This window comes from Falco rusticolus, chromosome 9 (genome assembly GCF_015220075.1).
Source record: "Falco rusticolus isolate bFalRus1 chromosome 9, bFalRus1.pri, whole genome shotgun sequence".
Lineage (NCBI taxonomy): Eukaryota > Metazoa > Chordata > Aves > Falconiformes > Falconidae > Falco > Falco rusticolus.
This window is the reverse complement of record NC_051195.1, coordinates 49066681-49093298: the sequence shown is the minus strand read 5'-3', so window position 1 is coordinate 49093298 and position 26618 is coordinate 49066681. Positions and strand designations below refer to the sequence as shown.

The window sequence follows — 26618 nt, the reverse complement described above, 5'->3', positions numbered from 1 at the left end:
TGGATGCGAGTAGCTGGTAATGTTCGGATGCCTCTTCAGCTCCTGAAAAGCCTATGAGTGCCTCTTATTTTGGACACATCTTGAGGCAGTATTTGGACCTTAATTATATTTTTGACACAGTGGACGAGAAGGGTAGCACCATGTGCGCCTCTGCTGTTGGAAGTTTGGGGATAAGGATGAGTCAGCCATTTGCAGAAGCTCCCTCCTTAAAGATGATACCTTGCCATTGAGTGCTGGCCCAATGGTTCAAAGTGCCGAAAATACTGCAAGTGTAAAGGCAACTGTGACAACTCACCCTTCCAAAGCAGCAGCTTGCAGGCTTAGCCAACTGTATCAACTAAAATACTGTCACAGGGTCTCTGAATTTAAGAAGAGGTTAAAAGGCTTTTTGGACCTGGTTCCCATTCCTGATACTTGCCCTCTTCGCATTCAGCCTGACACGAGTAAGGGTCAAAAAAGGAAGGAAGAAAATGAGAAGATAGCACAACACTAGAATTACACAGTCTCTCTACTGCAACCTTGGAGACCCAGAGCTGGGAAGTACAGCACACGCTCAGCTCTGCCAGGAAATGGTGCATTCCCTCCCCTCTGCAAAATCTTATGGAATGGGGGAAAAACCCCACCTAATCTTCTAATACTACTTTGTATAGGTACAATTATGTCCTGCTTGCATTGTGCAGGCACTACTCTGCAATAGGGCACCAAATACCTTCTAACACCAGGGAGTAAACCAAGAGTAGAGTAAAAATGACTCTGGGTTTCTAGGGTGCTCTTAGGGGGAGCATCATGGCAGGGAAGGAGCAGCTCGCAGCCTCTTTGTGCAGGTTGCTATTCCAGCTGCTCCCATATCAGGCTGTACAGCACTGCCAGACTAATGCTTCTGCTAAAGCAGCCTTCTACGTGATCAGCAATTAAGCTGTGAAGTCAGCCCCTTAATATTATGTTAACATAGTTCAGTATATTAAATGTAAAACAAGTCATAATTTTTAAAGGTACCTCGGCTTACTGAGTTTAAATGAAGGCAGCAGTAGGACTATCACAGCCATATGCAAATCACCTGCATTTTAAAGCTAACAATAGATTTTGCTTTATTGTTTTGGCATTTAACGAGTGGGAAAATAATAAATTAAGCCACATGGGGAATCCCTGGTGCTTTTACAAACTGAAGCAGTGCCCATTTGGAGAGAGAATATTCCCCATTTTTCTCCCTAGCTGCATTTCTCTTAACCCACCACCTTATTAAAGCTTATAGGGCAAAATTCTCCTCTCATATTCCTCTGCAGCTCTTAGTCCACATTCAGTCGCCCTGCCTTCCTAGCTGTCTTTCATCCTGCGAGCTCTCTCCGCAGACAGGGAACAGAAGAGTAAAGACTGGTTGGGCCATAGGGAGTCAGAAGAGAGATGTTGTCATAGTTTTAGGAGGGTTACAATAGCTATTAGAGCATGGACAGCTTTTTCTGCCTGTTGTAATAGGGGATGCAGTCAGCAGCTGCCAGTGCAAGGTCTATGGAAGAGGCAGCTGCGTTAGGCTCTGGTCAGCAGTAAGCGTGATCCGTGCAGTGAAAATAACAGGGCCTCTGCAGCAGCCTGGTGGGCCAGCATGCCAGGTACCAGCTATGACACCAGCGCCAGGCTCATGGCTCAGTGGGTGGTGTTTGCTTGGGACTATATAGCCAAAAGAAGGAAGCGGGTGAACATCTTAGCAAGATGACCCCTGTGGTCTGAAGTACTTTTGAACAGGTTGTGAGACTGTCACACAGGGCACAAGCGGGGAAGAAAAAAAAAGTAAAAAAAAAAAAAAAAGTGGTATTTATTTTAACTTGCTCCGCTCTTACTCATCAAAGCCCTGAGCCAAAAGTCAGGCTTGGCTGTGAGGATCATAGATCATAGAATATATCAAGGTAGAAAAGACCCATAGGGATTATAATCAGACTGATTGAATAGGCAGGTGTTGATCTTGCAAATGGCAATGCTTAGCTCTCTTATTGGTAGTCATGAAACGTAACTGAAGGCAGATCATGTCGTAGCTGTTGGCTCCTGAATGTCATCCTAGATGTGTCTTCTCTAGGCCATGTTATTACACGTCACCAAAAGGCAAATACACTACTTCACTGCCCACACTGCTCCTCTGTGTGAACAAAGCACAAATGTTGCTTGTGCAGAGCAGGCACACAAGTACATTCAACATGCTTCCTGTGTTATCTGTGAAAAGTATCAATTATACATGTCCATGAACATACCCTTGTGCCTGCATTCCCCCAGGAACGCTTTTACCAACACCAAAGGATGCAACAGAAATCAGGAGCCAAGGTAAGCCAGACGGCCTAAAGTTAACCCAACGCTGCAGCATTAACTGGTAACAGAAAATTGCCAGGGAGAGTGAAAATTTAAACAAGACAAACAACAGGAATGTAGAGAAAATACTTTGAATGGAAACCTCCAAACCTCAAGACAAGTTTAGAACATGCCTAGGGATAATTCATCAGCTTCCATCTCATGGCTGTGTACAATCTCTTAGAAAAGCACCTGCAGTCTTGTCACACACGTCTGTTTTCCATCAAATCTGCTGTTTGTCCTATTCAATGTATTTCATCTGTTGTGTGTAATGTTTGCACTTACATATGCACTACATGGGGAAATTGTAGATAGAAGGTTTGTGCAACCCTCTGAATCTATGAAGTGCTGCACAAGGATTATGGTGATTTTCATAATAATTCCCCACCACTGGCTATGTTTGAAGTCAGGGATGTCTGATGGCTGAACCAGACAAGCAGAACACACGCAAAAAGCCCAATTAGCTTCTTATCAGCAAAGCTCTTACAAACACTAATGCATTAATCATTGTAAAACTAAGGGATGGGCATTGGTCTGCACTCCTGGCTTAGTTCAGTTGGAAGGTAACTTGACTGATGCTGAGAATTACATGATGAAACCTGTCTGTTCATCCCCACTGTGCAGGAAAGGAAACAGAAACAAAGGCAGAGCACCTCACTGGCCCTCCTGATCTCAGCCTACCATGTCCCTGTGTAAAAGCTGACCAAGTGTCAGCTCAGGAACAAGCACCTCTGAGGCTCAGGTCCAGCTGAGCATCAGTCCTCCATGCGATGCTTTCTGTTACCCTGTTAGAAAATCTAGATGCTGCTTAAAACATGGGAAGTCTAAAAATGACATGAGAACAGACAGGGAAGGGCTAAATAGCAAAATGTTCGGTTCTGTAAGAGATGAACAAACACAGAAAAGCAAGCTGGCTCTAGGAAGAGCTTTTCAGATTACTTGAATGTCTCTTAAGAAATGGATTAAAAATACAGATTCCCCCTATTATTTTTCAATAATAGAAGTACAGCACAGAACAACTCACTAGTGCCACAAACTACTTTTTCATTTCTGTTTTTGTTTCATGCTTCAATATCTTCTTCCAGCTGCTCATGTCTCCTTTTCCTTCTTCTCACTTTGATCTATTAGTTTTCCCCAGAAATGGGGTTTATAAATCATTGTAATGCAGCTCTGGGAAAGACGGTGCTTAGTGCAGGGAGAAATACATTGCAGCTAACAGCCACGGCAGGGAGGAAAACTCTCACCTCGTAGTGGGGCTTTGGCGACAGGTTACTGATGGCGCTGGGTTATTTTATGTCTGCATTCGTGCCATCAGGGGCAAGGCCACAGGGAGCGCTGCCTGTACCCCCTTTGCAATATTTCAAGCTTCCTTCTGCAGGCAAAAACAAACTGCTTGGGGGCTCGCAAGGGAAAGGGGGGAGGAAAAATGGCTAGAAGAAGGGGAGGGGAGGCAGGACAGGTGGGGATGGATCACTTAGTTCCTGCTTTTGCACAATCGCATCTTTTTAAAAAGAGACATTTGTCTCTTAATGCACCCTGGAAAGATGCAAATTTCATGCAAGTCCCATCTATTGGCAGCAGTGGCAGGATCCAGCTCACCCATGACCATTTCCACCCCTTTCTGTTCCCATTTTGCACTCAGGAAACTGTTGCTGGAGGCCCATGGTCAAGGCTGACCCCAGCGTCACTGGATGTTGAAGCCAAGGGGGGGTTCTGTAGGAGGACCCCCCTCTGGCACTGCCCCAGTTTAACGCCCCATGAGAGCAGATGCAGACACACCTGCTTATGGCATTCAAAATTATTTTTGTATTTGAAACTTAAGGACTGGGCTTCTTTTTCTAGTCAGGCTTTTGAAAGTTGGCTACAGCTATTCAAAAAATAACCTAAAATATGAACGGGGAGCAGTGCAAAGCTGAGCACCAGGTCAGTGAGCAATCCCAAAACCACCTCTCCAGGTCAAGCTGGTGGAAGGGCTGCTGTAGCATCTGTGGCACAACACTGTGGCCAGCCTGGGGTGAAGGTCTGAGCATCCCCCCAGCAAAGGGAGGTCCCCTGAACTCCCCTCCTGGGAACAAGTCCTACGTGCAGGAAGCCCAACATCATCATACGGCCAATGAAACAAACCTCTGTCAGCAGAGGTTTAGGTATTTATCTCCTGCCCTGGAATGCAGCATGGATTAGGGGAACCTACTGCCAGGCCTATTTAATTAGGGAGGAAATCTTCATAACCTCCTAAGAGCAGCACAATCACACACAAGCTACCGGCTCTTTGAAGCACATGCTGTGTTTTTAGGATCACCAGCTCCTAATAAGACCACCCCGGGCAGACACACCATCCTCTAGTTTCGAAAGCACACAAAAGAGACACCATGCTGGAATCTTACCTCTATCTTTAACAAAGCATTACCCCCTCCTCACCCTCTTCCCCATAATTGCCTTGTTATTGTCATTGGTGCCATTGTTCATTGGCTCGGCCGTAGAGAGGCCCGAGGGAGCAGTTCTGCCTTAGCTAAACCAATATCTCCTGCAATAACCCCCTGCAGTTTCCCCTTTGCTATCCCATGTTGAATAAATCCTCCATCTCTGTTTGCTGAATGATCATAAAGATATGATTGAAGTTTCAGATTTATGGTTTCCTTCGAATCAAGGAGCAACTCCAATAATGCCAGAGCCTGTTTGCTGACTGCTTTTGACAGGATATATGTAAAGGGAGATTTGTAAGAGCAGAAACAGGAATGCTAAGATTAAAGCGAGGTATTTTCAAGACACGCAGTGCACACATATGCAGCCATGTGTCGGTGTTGAATTCACACACACGCTTCCAGAGCATCCTCCGTGCAAGGACCTCACTGCAGTTCCCAAGCACCCTGCAAGGCAGGGTTGTGTGCACAATATTTTACTCTAACAGCGAATCTGTCTCGAGTAACCACACAAGGGACCCACAAGAATTGGTTGCCTAGTAAAGGAGGATCCTAACTAAAAATCTCACACAACTGTACTGAAAACTACTCTAAAGTGGTTGCTGAAGGCTGGGAGAGGGCTGTATATTAAGGTGGTCCTTACTGTCAGCTTCACCTTCCACATCCCAGGAGTTCCTTCTGAACTGTGTTAATGCAATACTCTGCATGCCCAGGATGCTCTCTGGGGAGCACAGAGAAACCCTCTTGCTCCTGCGGGAGAACATCCCAGCCATTTCATCTCATCAAAGCACCAACATCCAAAAAAGCAACTGGGGCAAAAAAGCAACAGGCAAAAGCAGCTGCCTCGCAAGGACACCCAGCATTGCACCTTCCCTGTTGAGGCAACAGCATCTAAGAACAAACCCAGGTAATCTGGGGCATGATTGTGAGCTTCAAGCTGGGGGTGGTTATCCCCTTCCCCCATGCTGGGTTTCAAACCCCTCCTTTCTCCATCAGCCCACCCCAACAACATTTAGCAAGCCATCTCTGTCATACAGCTGTGTCCCAGGAACGACACACCATGGGGCACATTGCTGTTCAGATTCAGGTCACTATTAGTCTTTATGACAAAGCTGCACTGAAATCAAAGTTTGTGACTTTGATACCAAAATCGAACAGAGCATCCAAAATGCATTCCGTCCAGCCCTGGGGCCACAGCACTTGCTTTTCCCTGATTCACAGCCATTTATGCTCATTCTCATTTCAACAAAAACCTATAAAACTCTTACAGCACGATGCAGTCCTAAATTAAATGCACTTTAACATCCCTATATAACAAGGGAGTCTTTGCGCTTTTAAATTAATGCATATAGCTGAGAAAGGGACCTTTCCTGGAAAATTTATTCCACTGTATTTGGAGACAGAAAACCCCACCTCATTCCACCTTCTCTGAGAGCAAAGATTATTCAGTGTGTTATAATGAGGAATTTGTAATAACGAGAGTGTTGTGTGTTAGACTAACTATGAAGTGAACAACAGAAGACTTCTGTGAACGGCAGTGTTTGTATGATGTATGGTAATATTTTTCCTCAGTGCATTACAAAAGAAAAAAGCAAGATAAAAATATCTTCCATTTTCTCCCTAATTTGTAGTTTTCTGGTGTTAGCAAGGCTTATAAGACACATGCTCCCAATTAGCTGCTCCTCTTAATTTAAATGCTTCATAAATTATCTCCTGCGCTTGTGGATTATCACTTCATAATGCGAGTTAGCATTTAAATAAATAGCTGCGATGTAGGAAATTAGAGAGGTTTACAGTCTGAGGCAGCAGCATAATGAAGGAAAATACCACAGCTACTGAACAGGGGTTCGGAGAGATGTGATGAGACAGAGAATTTTTTCCCTTTGCCTTTTAGCAACCAAATTTGGACTGCAGCAGGGAAAATATGGGTCAGAACTCCAGCAGAGCAGGAGCCTTTCGTAATGGCTGAGCACGAAAGGAACACAGAGAATTCTTAAGCACATAAAACATCTGATTTAGCAAATATGATGCAATTACGAAGTGACTTTTTTGAGCCAACTCTTGGTTGCCTCACAAGGTAGCCCCTTTGAAAGCAATTGGGCTACTCATGTACGTCACCTGAGCAGTATCTGACCCCTTATGTTCTATTATGTTCTATCCTTTCAAAAAATATAGGACTGGAGAGAAAAACAATAGAACAAAGTGGAGCTGAAATTGTATCGAGAAAATTTCATGGGGAAAGCAACAAGAGAGTCAGAGGTAGGATTATGGGGAATTTTAGAAGTATATAGAACTTTCAAGGGTAACAAACATTAATTTGTAAGCCAGATAAGTTTTGCCACATTTTTAGCACCGTTAATAAGGTCAACCCATAGGCAACAATTGTTTTTAACCATTGGCAGCAACTTCCCAGCACTATTTCAGCCCAGTTTCACAATTACTGCAGAAAATTAGGAAGGCAGGGTAGGGAAGAACCTCCCAAAAACTCCTTGGGGGACTAAGGCTTCACTCCAGTGCTTGCTGGTCTTTACTTTGGTATCACCGCTTCTTTTTCTGCCATAGGAGAAAACTCTGGGCAAGATCCTGCCAGCAGTCAATCACACATGACTGCCACTGACTTCTTGGGCAGCTGAAGACACAGAGGCACTAGCGGGCTCAGGACCCTTTGGTGTTTGTCTTGCAGAGAGCCCAAGGTTGAGCACTGCAGCTCCCAGGGAAGTTCATCTATTACAGCTCACTGCTTGCTCACAGACAGAAGTCCCAACGTGTCAAAATCATGGATATTTTTTCAAAACCACATGAAAATCATAGAAGCCTTGACAGCCTTGACCAAAGTCCAGCCTTAGGCAGGAGTAAAGTTATTAGTTACCTTATTTCCCAGAGAAAGTCTGACACATTAGGATTTCACAGTAGCTGGCTGTAAGTGTAATGGGCAGGGTGTGATTTTGCTCAGTAGGTTTTGCAGTTAAATTTCAGCATGTTGAATACATTTTGCTGTAGGACAGAGCAAATGATTCAGGCAGATTCTTGCATTAGCACAAGACCCTCTGTGCTTGATGGGAGTTCTGTCTAACTGACAGCACAATTTGGGTCTTCATTGTATTTAATATACTTCAAGAGCAGGGGTCAAATTGTCTCAACATTTACATCCATACAACCCTGCTAATCCCGGGAGAACTGCAGAGTGGAAGCTCAGGACAACCTGTAACTGACTCAATTTTCTCTGCTTAGCACCTTCCAGTTATTTTTTCAAGCAATGTGCCCCAAAATGGTCTTGGTTACAATCCCAGCTCTTCCCCAGTTGATAGGATGGAACATGGGCAACTGGGCTGAAATCCATTGGGAGGAGATTTCTGCCTGGACCTCTCAGGACACGCTGGTGGAGCCTGTAGCCATTCCTTGGGAAGATGCAGTTCACCCTGCAGAGAGTTCAAGTCAGCACAGCAGGATCCCTGTTTCATCCTGTATTTTTTTTATTCCAACATGTAGTGTTTAGAAAGTAAAAAAGGGACTCGTCCCACCCCAACCAATATCTGAAGGGTTACAGGAGCTCTTCATCCCTCAGAATTTTCAAGCAGTAAAAGTTCTGTGGGCCAAACGGTACCCACGCTCACAGCTATGCAATGGCCCTGTCCTCTGTGGTGTATTTGCATCTCTGTTACCATCACTTTGTCTTCTGCAGTCCCCAACGAATGGCCACAAATGCCACTGGCTGCTTCTGTGCTTAGAGCCTGATAAGCCTCTTGCTGGAGTATGAGGACACAGAACCCAACTCTTCTGTCCCAGCTGTAAGGGCTCTTCATGTCTAACACCTTGCAGATGTGTTGGGTGCTGAGTGCAAGAGGCAGGACTCGAAATCCCAGGACTAGATTCCTTCAGGGAGATGGTGCCACTTTTTACAGAATCACCTTTTCTTCTAAAAGGGCATTTTAAATAATAAAATTGGAAGCTGCCGCATATATCTTTCCAACTGATCTACTAATCATATTTCTTCAAATTTTATATCCCTGACCCTTGTAAAGGGATTGCAAGGAAGGCGTTTTTTAAGCTGCATTTTAATAAGTCAATATGAAAGCTCAAAATTATTTAAAGCTTCTTAAATAGGATTATATTTGATTTCTTGTGGGAATAGTGGGGGATAGTCTAGTAAAGACATTCTGTCCTGCTGAGGTTTTATTACATTAAAGAAACAGCATCCTTTTTTAACAGCAAAAACTTTATCTATTCTCTAATGAAAATGGAGATTATTCTGTACATGAGGTGACTGAAGTTGGTAAGTTGCTGCATCTGTGATCAGAGATTGGAGTTTCTCCTTGAGTGAAAGCTGAGAGATTCCTGAACTAGAGGTTTGCCTGAATTTAACAAGTTGTCTGTTAGTCTGAAATATTTGAATATTTTGTTCTAGGGGGTACCACAGGAGTATTGACATGAAGCAAATTCTGCTGTGAAATAACAGGTAGCTCTCAAGGCAGCCAGTATCTCATTTGCAGCCAAGGATTGAATTTGGCCCTAAGAATCAGAGGTCTGTGCCACTGGGGAACTCTTTTGCTATATAGGGAATGTTGCCATATTCAATCTGCTCAGAAAGGCCCACAGTTGAATTCTCACTTGCATTCAACTCCTTTAATGTCATTGTGGCTTATATGTATGCTACACTGGCAACGTTTAGTCTAATATATTCCACAGCACCCAAAGAAATGCAGGAGGAGGAAATTAAAACCACCTGTATGGAGCTGAAGGCAGCAAGTTACACGGTGTAAACAGCAGCTTCACTAAGTTGAGTTCTGCTGGGCATAATCTGGGACAACATCTGGCCTTGAGAACATAAAGGGATTTTTCTTGAAGTAGCAGATGGGGAGGTTTATAGAACAGATATTACTAAGGATGAAAGACAGGGAAAAGGTCATAACTGCTAGAAGGGGATGGAAACTTTTTTTTTTTAAATTGTCCCATCTCTCTAACATTTAAAGAACGTTCTCTCTCTCATCTTCAGATAACCCACACCCTGCTCTCAGCTAAACCTCAGTGCTCCCACTGAAGCCAACACACACCGAGCAAAAGTGTTCCCTGGCAGAATTTGACTTCAGGGTTTGCAGCGCAGCAGGTATCCCCAAGGCTGTGGTTCTCTGGGAAATGACAACCCCACTACACCCTTTCCAGCTACTCTCTGGAGGCCCCACATCTCTCTGGGGAGCCAAATGCAAAGATGGTAAAATAGCTTTTTTTTGCCAAGGTGCTTCACACTGTTCTGCCCGTATTCTCCCCAAAGCTCCCAGAGCTGCCGCCATGTCAAAGACAGAATTATTCCATGGATTTTCCCACTCTGATTGTCCGTACACACCTCCATTTTCCCCCGATGTTGCCTATGGGGAGAGCAAGGACTCAGATGCCTCTCTCCATTCAGCTGCTCCAGGCCACCCCACACTGTACCAAACCTCCCTGCCATTGTCCCTACATGTCCTCAAATCTCTCCCAGGCTCATTCTGCCTGGGAATGGTTAATGGTGGTTGTAGCTCAAGAAAGATCAGGTACAGGTAAGACCTCAGCCTAGCAATAGCTGTAAACTGCACCCGTCTTCTGAAGAGCCCACCCTTCTGCCAGCGGCTTTATCTTAAGACTACAGACCACGGTGCCTCTTCAGGGCTTGCAAGCAAGCGGAGGCTGTGTGAGTTTCACAAGCTGTGACATCTGCTACAGAAACACATACGCTTCCTTGACCTTCACTGCTGGCATGAAACCTTACACAGACACAAATTTATCTTAAAGTCAGGAGAAGATCTAATAGAGCAGGAGAAGGTAGTTTTCAATATTTCCATCTCAATTATAGTCAAACACCTCCGTGAGTCTCAGCCTTTGGGGTTGTACCTGGGCTGCCTGCTCCCAGCATTGAGACTGTCGGCAGAATCAGCAGAAATAGCACAACTGGGCAAGGTGTTGGTGATTTATCAATGCTGAAGTAATTCATACTGACACAGAGGCACTGAGGAGCGGCTCAGGGTCCAGCAGGTGCCCCTAAAGACCTAAGAGTTATACGGTGCCACACAACGACAGCAGCAGGCTTGGGATCAAAGTCCCTAGCAAAGAGCCTCCTTTTGGTTTTGTTTTTTTTTTTGCAAAACCATTTTCCAACAGCAGAAAGAAGCAGTCCTGTTACGGAAAAAGGCAGTTTTAACAGTTGTCATACCCTACTACTAAAATTGTCCCTCTAACAGCACATTGTCTGCCAACTCAATAAGGAGTGGCTGGTATTCAGAGTTGCAGAATTTTGGGGCAAACAGGATTTTTCAATGGAAAACTAGAAGGCGAATACACCCATGAAGACAAATGAAAGTATTGTGTACGCAAATACTTTCATATCTGTCTGGCCCTTTAAAACCAAAATGATAGAGTTCATTTGCATTTAGATCTCTTTGGCTCCCTCTTTTCATCTAAAGACAAATCCTCACAAAGGCTGCTTAATTAGACCAAATTAGATTTCCACCTAGTGGCTTGTCATTCATTAGAAAACGCTGTTCTTTTTTTCTGTTTTGGTAATTATAGGCTGGTCTCGCAGTATTCACTTCAGGCTCAAAGTATGACTTGCATTCATGATTTTGTGCAGATGAGAGGAAAATTATTCAGTCGCATCAAGTCTTCCCATTTTACAAGTTGGATAAAGATCATCACTGGAGTCTTTTATGTAATGGGGTATACTCTTTCTTAAGTCTTTAATGATTAATTGTAATAGCATATCTCATGGCAATTTTCAAGACTAAGAGCTAAGTACAAACAGTTCACACGCGAAGTTACTGTATCAGATAGCGGGTGTCTTTCCTTAGGTGTGGGTTTCGGGGGGGGGGGGGGCGGGGAACGACCCTCATGCGTGGCCCTCAGGTGTCGGCACTACAGCCCCGCTGGGGGCAGCGATGATGGGAAGGGGCAGGCTGGTGCCCAGGCTGGGCAGGTGGAACCCTGGGCTGGAAGTGCCACCTGCCTTATCCCACTGCCATATCAAACCCAGCGTCCCACCCATCTTCACAGCCCTCTGCTGCTGGCGTCACACAAAATGCAGCTTCTAGAAGGAAAAATCTTTCCAGTTTAGACCTGACACTCAAAAGTTTGTATTTAAGAAGCTCCCAGTGCATGTCAGTCAGGAGCACGGGTTAGTACAGACTGCATGTGTAGACATATTCTGGGTTAGCAGCATCTCTACCTGGAGTATTTGTAAATGAAGGGAGTTAAACTCACAGTAAGATCCTGAAACTTTACTGTTCCTGACTCTGAAGGCAGCACTTTGCCCTGCCATCACCCTTTTCTCTGGAGGACTCTCACACCGCTGTGGGACACTATAATAATTTGGTCTCCCGCTCTGAACACTGCACACAGTGCTGGGAACAGGTCCGCTTCTCTCCCCAATCCAGCCTCCATCCCCTCTGCTGTCCTGCACGGGCACACTGATTCCCTGCCTCAGTTTCCCCACTATTACAGCAGGATTAATGCTCAGTGGCGTATCTTGAAGCTTAAATCGGTGACAGATTTTGTGGTCCTTCATCAAGCAAAACTTCCCATGACTTTGACCTTTAATGTTTATGAAAATCTTCAAAGGTAACTGCCAATTTATTATTAATAATCTTCCTGGGAGTGGAAGTTACAAGCAGTTAGTGGCAGGCAGCCCAGCAGCCACCAGCCCCTGCTAGGATTTCTTCTGCACTAACAAATCCAGATTTTCAGGTGTGTTTTCATAACATTCTTGTTTTCCCAATCATTTTTTTGTGAGAGGGAAAGTAAGTTTTTCCCTCCACCTTTAAAAAAAAAATCTCATCAAATTTGCCTTTCTCAAAACACTGAACATTCCCTTTCTCATCTACCTAAACCTGATGTTGAGTTACTGTCCCCCAGAGGCTTTCAGTAGCTCAGTTCTGATGTATCCCTGCACTTTGTAGCTCACTGCCTTCTTAGAGTGTAATCAAACATCAAGCTAAGTAGCAAATAAATCTCCCAATCTCATAAGCTGCACAGCAAGATCATGTAAATGCAAATGAAGGGCTTGATTTCAAGCTGTCGCGGGGGGAAGGAGGGAAAAATGCTGGGCCTTGTCACCGCAATCACTTCACTCTGCAAGTGCAGTAAATCTGCAATAATAATAGTAATGGCAGCGTGACGGGAGGCTTTACTGTACAAGGGGGTGTAATGAAAAGGGGAACAGAAGGTAGGGAAGGAAGCAGGGCCTGGCAGGCTGAAAATGCACCGGCATGGGGTTTGCAGGCATCCACAGGGCAGAGCCATCGAGGAGGGGACAGGGCAGCCCCGGCTGAGATGGAGCAGAGAGGATTCATGGATTTGCCCAGCATCCCCTCCCAGTGAAGGGCTGCCTCAGATGCAGGAATTAAATATCCCTGCCTCCATCTTTCACCGTACCTCCCTGCACAGACACGTCTCCCACCCCTCTGGCAGTCTCAGTCGTCTTTAGAAAATTGATACAACGTGTGTCAACGGGTCATAAATACCAGGGGATGAAACACAAAAAAAGTCTTGCAACAAAACCTGGAATCCTTAAAGGTTTTCTACTTCCTTACACCTTTGCAACGTGCCCATCTCTTCCAGACAGACCCATTTCCAAGCCTTCCTTCTTCCTTCGCAGTGAAGGTTTTCCAGCACTGTTACACACTCAAATACAAATTCAGAGCTCAAATCTGGGGCTGTACAAATCAGAAGCTGCTCAGCAGAGGCCAGAGGGATCTTGATACACCCAACACCATTTGTTTTTCAGCCAGCCAGGGTATCCCCACAGATCAAACATCCCCATCACTGCGGCCAGTCTGAGCATGGCACCCTCCAAACACTGGACACACCTGGTTCAACCATGAAAATTATTGTGTCCAAAGGGAAAGAATGCATTAGCTGAGTCCTTAGAGACAGTTTGAGAGAGCAAACAAAGCCTTGACACACGTCTCCTGCAGGCCTGGGAGGAGGTGATGATCTCCCTAGGATGCTCTGGGAATGCTTCAGGAACAAGTCTAGAGTTGTCTTCTCCGAACAGGCTGGATAAACAGTATTTAAGACGCTGGATTTTCCTCACTGAGGCCGTAAAGGGAGAAAACTTGCAGAAGGTACCCAGAGAAAATTAGGACCGCCTGGGATGCAGAGAGAGACTGTTTTAATTAGAGCCAAGAGGTGGGAAATAAGGCAGAGAAATGACATCTTAATGAGGTTTAATGAAGTTGTCTGCTGATGGGCACAGCTGTCAGACAGATCTGTATTCCAGCCAAGCAGCTTTGTGACAGGCTAAACCTGAACACAGGGAACAGTGCTGGAGCTGGGGAAGAAAAAAGGACCTTCTGCATCAGCTTTGACTCACTATCCCCACCGCTTTGTGACAGAGCACACCTACAGCGCACCAGGACAAACAAATGAAACTAGCCCATGAGGGTGCAACAGCATTTCGCTAATTTATGAATGAGAAAAGCCGTAATCTTGGATTACACTGAGCAAGATTCATTCCTGCTACCTCCTTCCCATTCTTTGCTTTCGTGGGTAAAAGATGTTGGCAGGCAACCAGAGTCCTCTGAGTCCTTTGATTTTTCTTCAGGCACAGGTTCTCTCCATGTTCAACATATTGGACCAGATTTTTTTTTTTTTTAATTAATTACCCAGCACCTTCAGCTTTATTTATTCAGTGCAAAGTGACTGTAAAATGCCATCCCATCATAAAAGGAAACAGTGTGCATTCATTTTGTGATGAAGTAAACACCCAACTATGTTAACTTCAGGTGCTCTACAAAAGGCAATCTTTAAATCCTGCAATTTCTTCCACTCTACAGAGTTCTGCATTCAGCGGTCTGGAAGCAGCTTTGCCACAGATTACAAACCTCTCCTTCCCTGCAGTTTCTCAGCAATTTCCTCCCATCCGCCACACCTTTGCCGTCACAGCAGATTTCTGACCTCACTTAGCTGATCCAGTATCAGAACAGGATCCCTGGAAAAAGCCTTTTCTCATGCATCTGGGGAACGTTACACCATTTCCCTTGTATTTCAGCAACAACTAGTCTAAAAATAGCTAGTGTACAAATGCCTGTAAATACAGGAGAAATAGATCAGCAATGAAAGCCACTTTATCATCCCTGGCACTGGTTTATACGCTTTGCGCGAGCTCCCTAACTCACACACAGCGTGCACATATGGTTTAGCACTGCCATGTGATATTTCGGTTGCAGTAGCACTAAAAGCCCACTCACTCCCATTGTGCTTGGTGCTGGACACATCTGCAAGGGACAGTCTTTTCCTCTGCTAGAGGTTCACAAGAGGCAGCTGGGGGAATGCAGCCATGTTCTGCAAATGTTGTATTAGGTAGCTCAGTCAATTGCTTTCAAAAAGGTCTGTTTGCAACAAAGGGTCTGTAGCTTCACACAGGGAAGGAGCCTGGTGGGGTTTTCAAGACTCTCAAAGGATCTTAGCAAGTCCAGAAAATTCATTTTCTGGTGAACTTGTGCTCCTGAGAGTCATGGGATTACCACACCTGCTTTATAGCCTCACAAGTGCATGGATTTAACAGGACCAAGATGAAGCACCTCCCTCCCAGACCTGAGAAACAAGACCCTGGATTTCCATGGAAGCATCCCTGTATGGGCTTGCAGGCCCAATGGTCCCAGACAGCCAGCATCTGCAGAGGAGCAGACCTGTTGTCACAACACAGACAAGTTGCTCAAGCAAGTGGGCACGGTCTCACCCCAGACATGCCGGTGAGGAGCCCAGGGCCACCATCACTCTGTGCTTTGAAGTTTTTGTGCAGCTATATGTAGAGATGGGAACTGAGAAACTCCAAACTGATTGCACAGAAAAAAAAAAAAAAAAAAAAAAATGGCTCCAGGCAAAATAGTTTGAGGAATGAGAAAATTCTAGAGACCTCAACACAGAACCCTCTGGAAAGGTGCCTGTTTTGAGCAGGGGTTATTAACCCTTGGCTCTCCAGGCATAATGGCTCAGTGAGAGTTTTGCCTGAGCTGAGGGTGAAGCAAAACAGCTTCAGGCTGTTCAACAGCATCATACACACTTGGTGAGTACCCTTCAGCAGTACATTGGAAAGGGGCCACCAGGCTGGCAGTGTACAGGAGAGCCCTGGCTGCTCCAAGGCCTTGGCCAGGGTTTGCCCAGTGCTGGCTGGAAGCTGAACATAAATTTGGGTTTGGATGATGTTCCCATATAAGCAACTTTAATAAGCTGTATCCCTTAATTGCTGTACAGCCTCAGCCTGCCATAGTGGAGGTGATCAATTTTCAGTCTCACTCTTTGCACTCGATCCCAGCAGAAAGCTCTACATTTGATTCAGTATCTCCTGATCCAGAGAGCGTTCACTCTGGAACGTAATAATGGCCACCTCAGTGTTAATGTTCAATGATTCACCTGTGAGAAGCACTAGAGTAGGATTTCAGCACTCTCACTCTCCCAACAAGACCTGCCAACACCTACAAACCCCCATCTCCTCCAACATCCTTCCCATGGAAAATCACGTGTCCCAAAGCACCCACGCCATGCCTCAGGGCTCCTGGGGACACGCTTTGCCTGACCCTGCTCCAGCTTCCCCCAGCAGGAGTGCACAGACCAGGCTGCCAGGCTGTCTCCCCTTCCCTCCTCCACCGCCCCCCTTTCAAGCAGCAATAAGGTTTCAAGACACACACATCCTGCAGTGACTTCACCATGGAGATGGGAGGGTAGAGACAAAGGGGTGAGGGGAGGTCAGTTAATCCCACAGACACCACCAGGCTGGGACACACATGGGCTGGGGAAGAGTTCATTTTAAAACTAAACAGAGATGAGGTTATTGAGCTCAAGTTCTCTTCTTTTTTGTGCTATAAACCCCAGGCTCTGCTCCCCCTTCTTCAATCCCCTTATCCTCCCCCTGCAACATGCCTTGCGTCTTGATTATTCCCAGGCAGGAGAAGCAATGTGATTGTGCTTGGGGAAGTTTACTTCAGCTGTCTAAGAGGTTGCACAAACTGGAAATGAAATAACTCAAAGGAAAGTTAAGACTAGCTGCAGAGTCCCCCCAGCAGACACCACGGCTGGGCATACCAGCCAAAGGAGAGATTAGCCAAACAAGGAGACTTGAAGTCCATATGTATTGAGTAAGGATCCCTATTTCCAGCAAGGCTAGGTGGCTTTATAACTCAGGTACAAACTTGGGTGAAATTTGGCATCCCTTAGGCTTCAGCTCTGGTGAAGCCTCATGGCTGTGCGTTCTCCTTTTGCACCGCGGCAGTCACTTGTGCAGTAGGATTCAAACCGCTGCAAGCGGGGCCACCACCACTCCTGGTACTTCTAGCCAAGTTCTGTTACAAATGTTTATTTTCAGAGGCTTCAGCTTATCAGGAAAGGTCTTTACGCTTCTCCTTTAACTTCACTCTTCTGCAGGCAGAATTGGGGAAGCCCCAGAGAAACTGCTACACCCTGCCAGGCTTTGATTTTTCATATGGGATGCACACCCACAGAACAGATGGAGGAGTCCCTGAAGGTATGACACTGCCACTAAAATACAGACCTGCAACAAAGTCCTAATGCTAGTAGGAACTCTACTCTCCTTCCCAGTGCTCTTCAATACTTCTTATCAAGCTGGAGGTGAAGAGCTCTGGCGTTCACCCGCTTTCATTAATATCACCCAAATTGCTCCGTGACTAGTAAAGTTTCTCTATCATATCGGAAGCTTTTATAGGATCACCCAGAGCCCAAACAGCAAGGAGTATTGCACCTGCCAAGGGTGATACATGTGACCACTTTAAGTTTGTTAGAGCTCCTACTTTGTGACAACTGCCCTGTGAAATCAGACTTGCTGAGCAAGCCAGGGTGGAGGGTGAGAAGACATCCGATTCAGATGGGAGATGTCCCCCTGTGGAATGCAGTGGGGTAGGCTACAAAGTTCACTCCACAGTGAAACCATGGCAAAATGCATGCAAGCCATGCAGGGCCCTTGTGCATGGTGCACACACTGCAGCCTGCCTTCCCAAGTAGGAGTTACCCAAAATGTCTGATACTTTTCTTTTTGCTGCTCATGTTTCCTTCCATCTCCAGCAATAGGCCACTGGAACACAGTAAAGCCCAGGACTTCCTTACTCCAGAAGATGCCCCGGGACTTCATCACCATGAACCGTGGTGCTCTGAAGGCTGGTTACACCACAGCCCATGAATTTAATTTGTACTACAAGGCCAAGGACATTCGACTCAAAGATGACAAACCCAGTCGCTTCAAGAAATGTCCTCCTGAAGTACCTGCAGACTTCACTTATGGCATCACAGCACGGTAAGGGGGAAGGGCTCGGGGCCCTTCACAGAATATTATCTGTTCCTACTCTCACATCTCCATCTCCCCCACATCTCTGTTAGCACAGAACAGCCCAAAACAGAAGTGTCCTGAACCTGGCTGAGCTGCAGCTGAGTCACAGCACCACTTCCATATCTGATTGCACCCGTGTGTGCGTCAGATAATCAGCTATCTAAATCTAATCTACATGCTACAACACATCCCCATGTCACCTGTGGCCCTAAGGTCTTGGAACCTCTTAAAAATACGTTCAATGCCAATCCTTTAATTTAAAGGAATGTGAGGAGTTGTAAGCCAGAATAATGGCTTCCCAGGGTCAGAAAATCAGAGCAACAGCATTGCTACCCATTTGCACTAGCTGAAATACTCTGGTGCAGTTAAGGATCAGTTCAAATTCTTTATCCCACTCCCTCTCCCACTTGTTAGTTCACCGCCCTGCCTTGGACAGAAGCTGGTAATACAGCAGGATGGAGGCAAAGCAGCTTTTCACTGCTTTCTTGGGCTCCTTCCCAAGGGTTGGAGGGAAGCTGGTACCTGCTGCTCCCTCTGCAACCCCTCTAGAAGGTCGTAAGCCCACCCATTCATCCCTTGCAACACAGCAGGATGTTTAAGGCTTCACACCAAGTTAGGGCTTTTGCATTGCAGTGCCTTCCAAAAGGTTTTTACAAAGCATCCAGTGTGTACATGAGCCCTGCTTGAGGTCCAAATAGGTACAGCATTTAGAAGTGACACATTTAAAGTTCCCCTCACATACCAGCTCCCAGCTGCCTGCTGTGCCACTTTCTCATGGGGAGTTGTGCAACAGGGAGTCTGCAGCGGAGAACGCTGGCACCTTAGACTGAATTCTAGGTCCTTCCACAGCTTGTCCTCCACAGAAGCACTAGGGAAGCTGGAAAGTACGGTGGTCTGGAAAAGCCTGTGCGAGTCCAGCCCAAACAAGTGCTCAAAGCCTCTGAAAGGGGCTCCGAAGCAGCCCTGCTGCTGCTGGAGCACAGAGGGTTTTCTTGCTCTGTGCATGTCTGGACCAGACATTAGGTTTCATTTTAAGAGCTGGATAATAATCACTACCAGAAAAATAACAGCTACAAATTCTAGAGAAAAGACATGATGAACGGCACCGTGTATTTTACATGATAGTAAATGGGCTTTGCATATGCAAATTGAATGGATTTTAAAATGGTATTTAATGACAATTTTCGTAGCAGACATTAACATTAATTGCATCAAAATGAAAATGTAGCATTAGCTTGCTGTTAGCCGCAAATGCCCCAGCTATAAAGCTTTATCTTTATCAGTATCAGCCCTCACCGATGTGACAGGGCTGCTCTGCAAATTGCAGGCAAAAGGGCTTTTATGTTGCAAAAGTATCCCCCAATGTAGACAAAAATCAACATCAATTTTGCTTTATTTCTTCATAAACGGAGGTTAAATGGCTGCCTGTAAGAAGTCTAGGCACGTTTCAAAAGTTTTAAGGAAAATCTGCAGACCCCGCAACAGCAGAAGTAGTGGGAAAGAGCTTTTAATTTAAAGTTATTATTGTACAACTTCCCTGCTCCTTAATAGCTACCTTTTACGCAGACTGATTGTATTTATCCCTTTACTTTAAAAGCACGTTATAGACAAAATCAAATTACTGGGATTACCAAGAAGTTGTTTACAGCCATTTCAGTAAAAGTGGGAATTTAACACACTTTTCCATGACTGGGAAGTTAAAGATATCGGCTTTGGTGAGCACTCTCCAGCCCAAGCCTGTCCCTAGTCACAGCTGACCAGGTACAAGACCTGCCCTGTTAAAAATTACTTGGTTGTCAATGGATTTAAGTTGCTTCTGCTTTCGGACTCTAAGCCCCGTACGACCACATTCTTTGCGCTGCTGACTGGGAGGGCGCTCACAACTGAGATACGTGCTTGGCTGGGGGCAGAAGGAAACTGTGGCATGCAGTCTTTTTCCATGACTCCAAGCACTTGCTCGCATTTAAGAAATGTTCATTTTTAATAAACATCTCAGGTGCAGGAAGCTTTGCAACAAGAGCAGAGCCTACACGACATTCCCTACCCGAAGGCACAGACAGAATCGTCTAGAAGGCCAGAAAGCAAAGGTGTCCCATCACGCTGGTAGAGACTGCAGCCACCCTGCCTGATCATGGTGTCGCTCTGGGACAATCCCCAGAATGCCAATGCAAACCCTCCCAGGCTGCACCCACAGCCCTGTTGCAGCTCTTCTGCACAGCTGGAGTTGCAGCTGGTGCTAGCACGCCGCCTCAGGGCTGGGCTGCCTCCCTGGGAACAGAAGCACAGGGGTTAGAAGGCCCAAACAACTCAGCAGCTGTCACAGGACTGCGTTTGTGGGCTCACAGCTGCCAGTGTGTAAGGTGCAGGGGGCTTCTCAAGCCCTAGCAGCACATCTCCAGCCCTTTCTCAGGCCTTGGGCTGTGCTGCTAAAGGCTTCTCTTTCCCAAAGACACCAAGGTCAGGAGTTTTCCCCAGGCTCACAAGTACAAGCTCTCCTGGATCATCCCAAACAGAAACAAACACAAATGCTGTGGTTGCTATTAGTGCCTTATTAATCATGCCCTGGCCCTGCTGCTCCCTCTAGCATGGCAAATCGCTTATACCTCTGCTTTCCGTTCGTGGTGGACGTGTGCTGCATGGAGCATTTCACAAGGCAGCGCCAGGCACTGGAGTGAGCTTTCTGAAGCTTGGAGGCCTCTTTCCTTTCCTGGGATATATACCTTCAAAGGTCACCCATACCCCTCTATTAATTCCCCATGGGCATCTTCCAGGAGAGAGAAGCAGCTCTGCTTTTTTGCTGATTCCCCCCGTTCTCTCCCTCCCTTTTCCCAGAGAAATGTTTGCTACGAATCATGTGGCCAGCTTTGTTGTGAGAGTCATAAAAAGGACATTTTTCATCTCTCCTTTTTCCTGCTCTCGCTCCCTTCTCTCTCTCAGTATCAGACAGAGATTTATTCCCTCCCTGATGCCTGTGGCATTCAGAGCTGGGAGGGGTCAGGGGAGGCACTGATGGGACGATAATAGATAATACAGTGGTTCCCCAGGGTCTTGTCCAGCTCCATAGCTGATCCATCAGCAGGCAGCGCTCGTGCCAAGGTCAGCAGTAACGAGGATGTGGTAGGGTCCCAGCCTCCCCTGTGGGGCATCCTCCAGTCAGGCTCCCCTGATTCACGCTCCGGCTTCTGATCTCTACAAGAGCTGCCTTGTGCAAGCCACAATTTGCAAGAAAGCACGTGTCCACCAAACGCAGGCGCTGGGGTAACGACCACATTACCTTGCATGCATGCTCAGCTTCACCTGCCCCAGCCCTCATCCCCACCACAAACAGGTCTACAGGCTTTCTTCCAAGGAAAATGCCCGTTGTTGGCCATACCTCCCCTCCAGGAGCTAAAACCATCTCCATCCACATGCTTTGTGCACGAGACGTGTGCAGATTAAGGGTTGCTGTCCTCCTGGACTGAAGTCCTAGGTCCTTTCATTTAAAATAACCCCACCACGCTGTGCTACTAGCAGGTGTATTCAACCCCCCTACTCTTTGCATAATGACCTTGTTTTACAGGAGGGAGGATGCAGGGAACTGACTAGGCTGGATTTTGATGATACTGGAAATCCAAAAACAGAGGGTTTGTGAAGACCTCCAAGATCTTCACTGAAGTCGATACAACTTGTTATTCAAGGTGCATTTGGAAACCCCAGTAAATGTCTAGACCTGCATTTATCCTCCTAATCACCTTGTCTGATCGAAGTTCACTGTGCACTGAAGTTAGCAGGCATTAAATGGTCATGTTTGGAACCAGAAGCAAGCACAAAGATATGGATGCTCTCTACAGCTAGATTTTAGCTTAAGTTGCTTTGCACAAGGTCACACAAGGAGTTTGAAGTTAGAACACACCAGCACACAGCTGGTATCCCAAGCACCAGCTTTCTCCCCAGGAGCTAACAGTGCAGAGTGCATCCTCAGCGTGAACACACTGGCCAGTATTTCCAGGGCTGCTTTTAGAGAAAAGCTTTCATTTTTGTCTTGGTCACACAAGTTTCCTAATTCTGCATACTATGTCCCAGAACATATTCCTGGACACAAGGGCTGCACAGACATGCCATTCTCTGCCATTCTATACCTGTACCTCCTTCAAACCCTGCATGGCCATAACCCTGCCTCCGATGTGCTGCCATCCACTTGGCAGTTGGCCTGTAGGTTGGGCTGACCTTGGGTGTGCTGGCAGGATTTCCCTGGCACTCTGTCATCCCCATGTCTCCTGCCGGGTCCCCCCCTACCGTCTGCCTTCAATTCAACCATCCCTTTCCTGAATTTTACATCCCATTTTCCTTCTAACTTCATCTCCTCCTGCCATTCCACCTCCCATTCTCTAAAACTGGTCTTAATCCTTTGGCAGCTGCTTTCGTCATGTTCCTGCAGCAAATTCACCTCTCTAAAGCATTTGGTCATGGCAATCTCTCTTCAAGCGGTTAAAAATTGGCCAAGGGCATCAGATATTCAGTACCTCTTCTTTTCTTTGTATCATTTGCAGCTGTCCTAAGGCTCTGTTGACAATTGTCTCACCAGCCTTTAGCAGCTCAGCTGTCACCTTGGCTATCTCTGCAGCTTCCTGGCTTAACGGATTGCTCTGCCCTTCTCTTTCACCTTCCCCAAGAAGGGAGTTTTCGGTGCTCATGCTTCTGCTTTGCAAGTGGTCTTTCCACCCAAAGTGGCCGTGATGTTTGCCCACAGTCAGAACAACGTTTAGAAAGCTGCCCAAGAGATGCTGAGATTTCCAGCATCTCTGGCACACAGAGTACAACAATAGGCTTATTTTTGAGACAAAAATAAAGAACATTTCAGACCATTAATACATGGCCCTAGGGGGGAAAAGAAAAAAAGCTCATCTAGCTACAGACCAGCTGCAAAGATATATCAAAGAAACAGTACTGAAGAACAGAGGGTGTTCATGGGAAGAACCCACCAGGAAAAGCTGGACATACAAGAAAGATGGATATTACAGCAAGGCCATATCTGATCCATGATCACTGGAAGCCAGAAAAACACAGAGAGTGTGTGAAGCCAGAAAAATCCAAAAGATTGGGGCAAACAACAGTTTTAGAAAAAAATCCGAGCAGTGACAAAACAAATTGTAAAAATGTAACAGTGACTGGAATCACTGTCAGGCTGAAAGCACCAGAAAAATGCAACCAAGTTAAAAAATACAGGACTCCCATCAGCTCGGATAATTGCATGTCCTATCCAGTTCCACAGCGAAAGGCACTTTGCATCTCTGCCACCATTCTCACATTGCTAAGATAAGAATTTCTATTTCAAGAATAATTTTCTTCTATTGGAGACGTTCCAGGCTGGGTATGTGCTTGCATCGCTGTGTGTACGTTGGCTACTGCAGAGCTCCCAGCCGCATCCAGCTGGGCAGAAAGACCTGTTATCCCCTTCAAAAAAAAAAAAAAAATCCTGAATGCACCATGAAGACACTGGTTCTCCTTCAGTGTAGTTATTTACCGCAGTTGTTAACAGTTTCTGACTACTTCAGGCTCCTGGCTTAAGGGAAAATAAACAGCCAAGTCATGGCTTGGCATAAGGTTCAGGTCCTGCATATCAGCCACAGAGCTGGGAAAAAAAAAAAAAAAAGATCTAAAGAACAGAGATTTAGATCCCTTATTATCAATTGCATTACACTGAATAGGGAAGTAATTTACTCTCCCACACAGACTGGCTGTTGTCCATGGGTTTATCTCCATTGATTGCAGCTGGCTGAAAAATTTCTTCCAAAACTTTTAGCATCTAAAACTACTTCTCGCCACAAGTGGAATTTTTCCCTTGCAAACTTCTGCTCTTGCAGTCTGTGCAATGAAAACCTGGGTCAGGGGGAAATAACCACAGAATCCTTTTTGTGAAAGCAAAGCTTTTCAGCCCTCATTGACGTCTTTTCCTTTCAAACAAAGTAATGTTCCCACCCAGCCAGGGAGATTCAAGCATGGAATGGAGGTCAAGGGGAAGACCTTGCTCTTTGATTTGTTTTGCTCAGTGTTGGGGGAGATTTCTTGGCTTTTTTTTCCCCCCCCCCTTTTTTTTTTTTTTTTTTAATACTCCTCAGGATGTTTTGCATTTGCTGCCGGCTGCAGACTGAGCACTGTTCACTCTCAGCCATGGACTGAGACCTCCAGGCAGAATAACTCATCCCCATAAGTCACGTCCCACCTGAGTTGCTCAGAGGGTAACAGCAGATTTCCAATCAGGATACAAATGTGTTGAAGACAAATCTAAATAATCTTCAATTAAGTTAGCCGAAGGGTACCTCCAACTCAAAAATCGATGCTAATGTACAAATTCCAGCTTGCAAAGCCAGTTATTTAACAGGTAAGAGCTGGCTTAGTATCTTCACTCCAAGACATGTGTTTCCACGTGCGCATTTAGGACCACTACACGTATACATTTCACTCCTGGCCTGGGAGGGAATAGTAAAGCAAATTGGTGCTCTTGTAACCATGTGTACTCCTAAGTACAGCTATGAGCATCTGATAAATCTTTTAAAGTGCATGTTTACAATGGATTTTATTCTTTTTACTGTTCTATACATACGAGCCCTCTGAGCAAAATAACAGATCCTCTGACACTTAGAAGAAGCCACTGCCTCATTGGATGCCCACAGTGAAATAATTTATATTGTTATTTCCTCATCCAAATTATAAGGATTGTAAAGAAGCTTCAGAAATTCAGAGTAATCAGGGCTTTGACGGCACGGATCCTGCAGCTGCCACACAGGTGGAAGACCCACTATTTCAACTGAGAGTTTTGCCAGCCCAAAGACTGCAAAAAAAATTGGTCCCTGAGTGTTTTCTACCAATTTTTCTCTTGTTATTTTCTTCAGTGGTTAATGGAAAGTGAGGACAAGTGGAGATCATTTAAAAATGATCTTTCAGGCCTCTCCATGGGTTTATTGCCAGGACCTATTTAGAGGACCATAAAGCTGTAAGGGGCCTATAACTTTATTGTATAGTCCACAAGCTTCTTAGGAAAATGAAGAGCCTTTATATTCATGCCCTGCTTGTTTTTCCATCTCTCCCTCTCCTTACAAACACACCCACACGCGTGTGCAGGGACTGCCGGAGCCGCTAATTGAATTCACTCTTGTGAAAGTGTTAACAAATTGTAAGTGACCTCTTATACAAATTTCAAAGTCAAGAATTCACCACTAACTGCACATCCCTCCTCTGCCATTCACTGTTATGCAAAACCCACAAACAATTAAAAGAAATAACGAAGAGCCCAGCGGCCCTCTTTCCTAATTAGCTGCAGGAGGCAATGCTTGGGAGTGTGGCTAAGTGCTTCAATTACCTCGGCCCTCCTCGCTGCCCTTGTTAGAAGAGACAGGTCCACCAGCCAAAGGGGAACAATTAAGGCGAGGCAGAGCCAGGCAGTTTGCAGGGGGATGCCGGGGCCGTGCTGGCTCTCACACAAGGGCCAGAGCTGTAATCATACCCCAGGTTCCTGCTGGGCTACACAGAGACAAATTAATGGTAGATAGATTGCTAGCTCCAGCCCATCAGTAACCAGGGAGGAAGGGAGGCAATATAGCAGTACAAGGGAACCGTAATCAGAATTTTCCTGTGCTATCAGCCCTCTTCCAGGGCAGGGGTACCTGAGCGCTAATGCCTTACTGCTGCCTGCATTGGTGGTACCCCAAGGCCCCAAGAAGATACAGACTTCAGCTTGTCCTTTATTTGCTGAAGATAATCTGTGCTAGCTGCACCAAGGTGCCCCGTGCTCCAGAGATGCTAGAGACCAAACTGGTCCCCAGTAAGAAAACAACCTGAGCTGGTGGGAACTGGTTCAGCTGACCCAGCCACACGCCAGGGGAAGATCTCTACATGAACAGTATCACCACAGGACAAATCGTCCCCATCACAAAGTACTCAAGAAAGGAATACAGTGGTGGTACCCCCTGTGGCTGCCTCCCCTGGACTGCAGACCCCAAGGACAGACCCTGGCTGTGCAGCAAAAGCACAGCACCTTAGATGGAAGGACACCAGCAAAGACTAAAACCCCCTTGAAACCTCATTAACCTTTCAAGAAAGGGTTAAGGTTTCAGGATAGGCAGTGGTGTTGCCACACAGTTTTACTATCACAACTGTAAAAAAACCTCAATTATGTGATTTATCTGTTGCATAAGCACCCATGCAGGGCCAGATCCTGCTGCCACTAAGCTGCCATTGAAATCGGAGCAGTGCTCTCAGCGCAGCCCAAACAGCTGCGCGGCTGCCAGAGTGTCGATGCCTGTGCATATGTCCTCTGCTCCCTTGCTCCGCTCCCTGCCACATGTCCTCTGCTCCGTGGCTCCGCTCCCTGCCAGAGCTGTCCTAACCAGCAGCGGGAAGAGTACTGCAGGAGCTGTCTGCATGAGTTGGAGAGCTACCTGGAAAATCCAAGGGCTGAAGTTGGCGCTAAGATATTTACAAGTCCCTACGCTTTTGAATTATACAAGAAAAAGGCAATCACAAGTCAAGTTTTTACCCTTTTGCAACACAACTTAGCAATCAGATTGATTGCACCTTTTAAG

General features: G+C 45.9%; 1 protein-coding gene across 1 annotated transcript in view; it reads left to right on the top strand.

Moving 5' to 3' along the window:
- Positions 1 to 26618, top strand: part of CFAP77 (cilia and flagella associated protein 77) — a 61701-nt gene that overhangs the window by 19555 nt on the left and 15528 nt on the right. Inside the window, exons 2-3 of the mRNA XM_037400167.1 lie at positions 17142 to 17241; positions 17796 to 18024. Of these exons, the coding sequence (XP_037256064.1) occupies positions 17142 to 17241; positions 17796 to 18024 (329 nt within the window). The remainder of the gene's footprint in view (positions 1 to 17141; positions 17242 to 17795; positions 18025 to 26618) is intronic.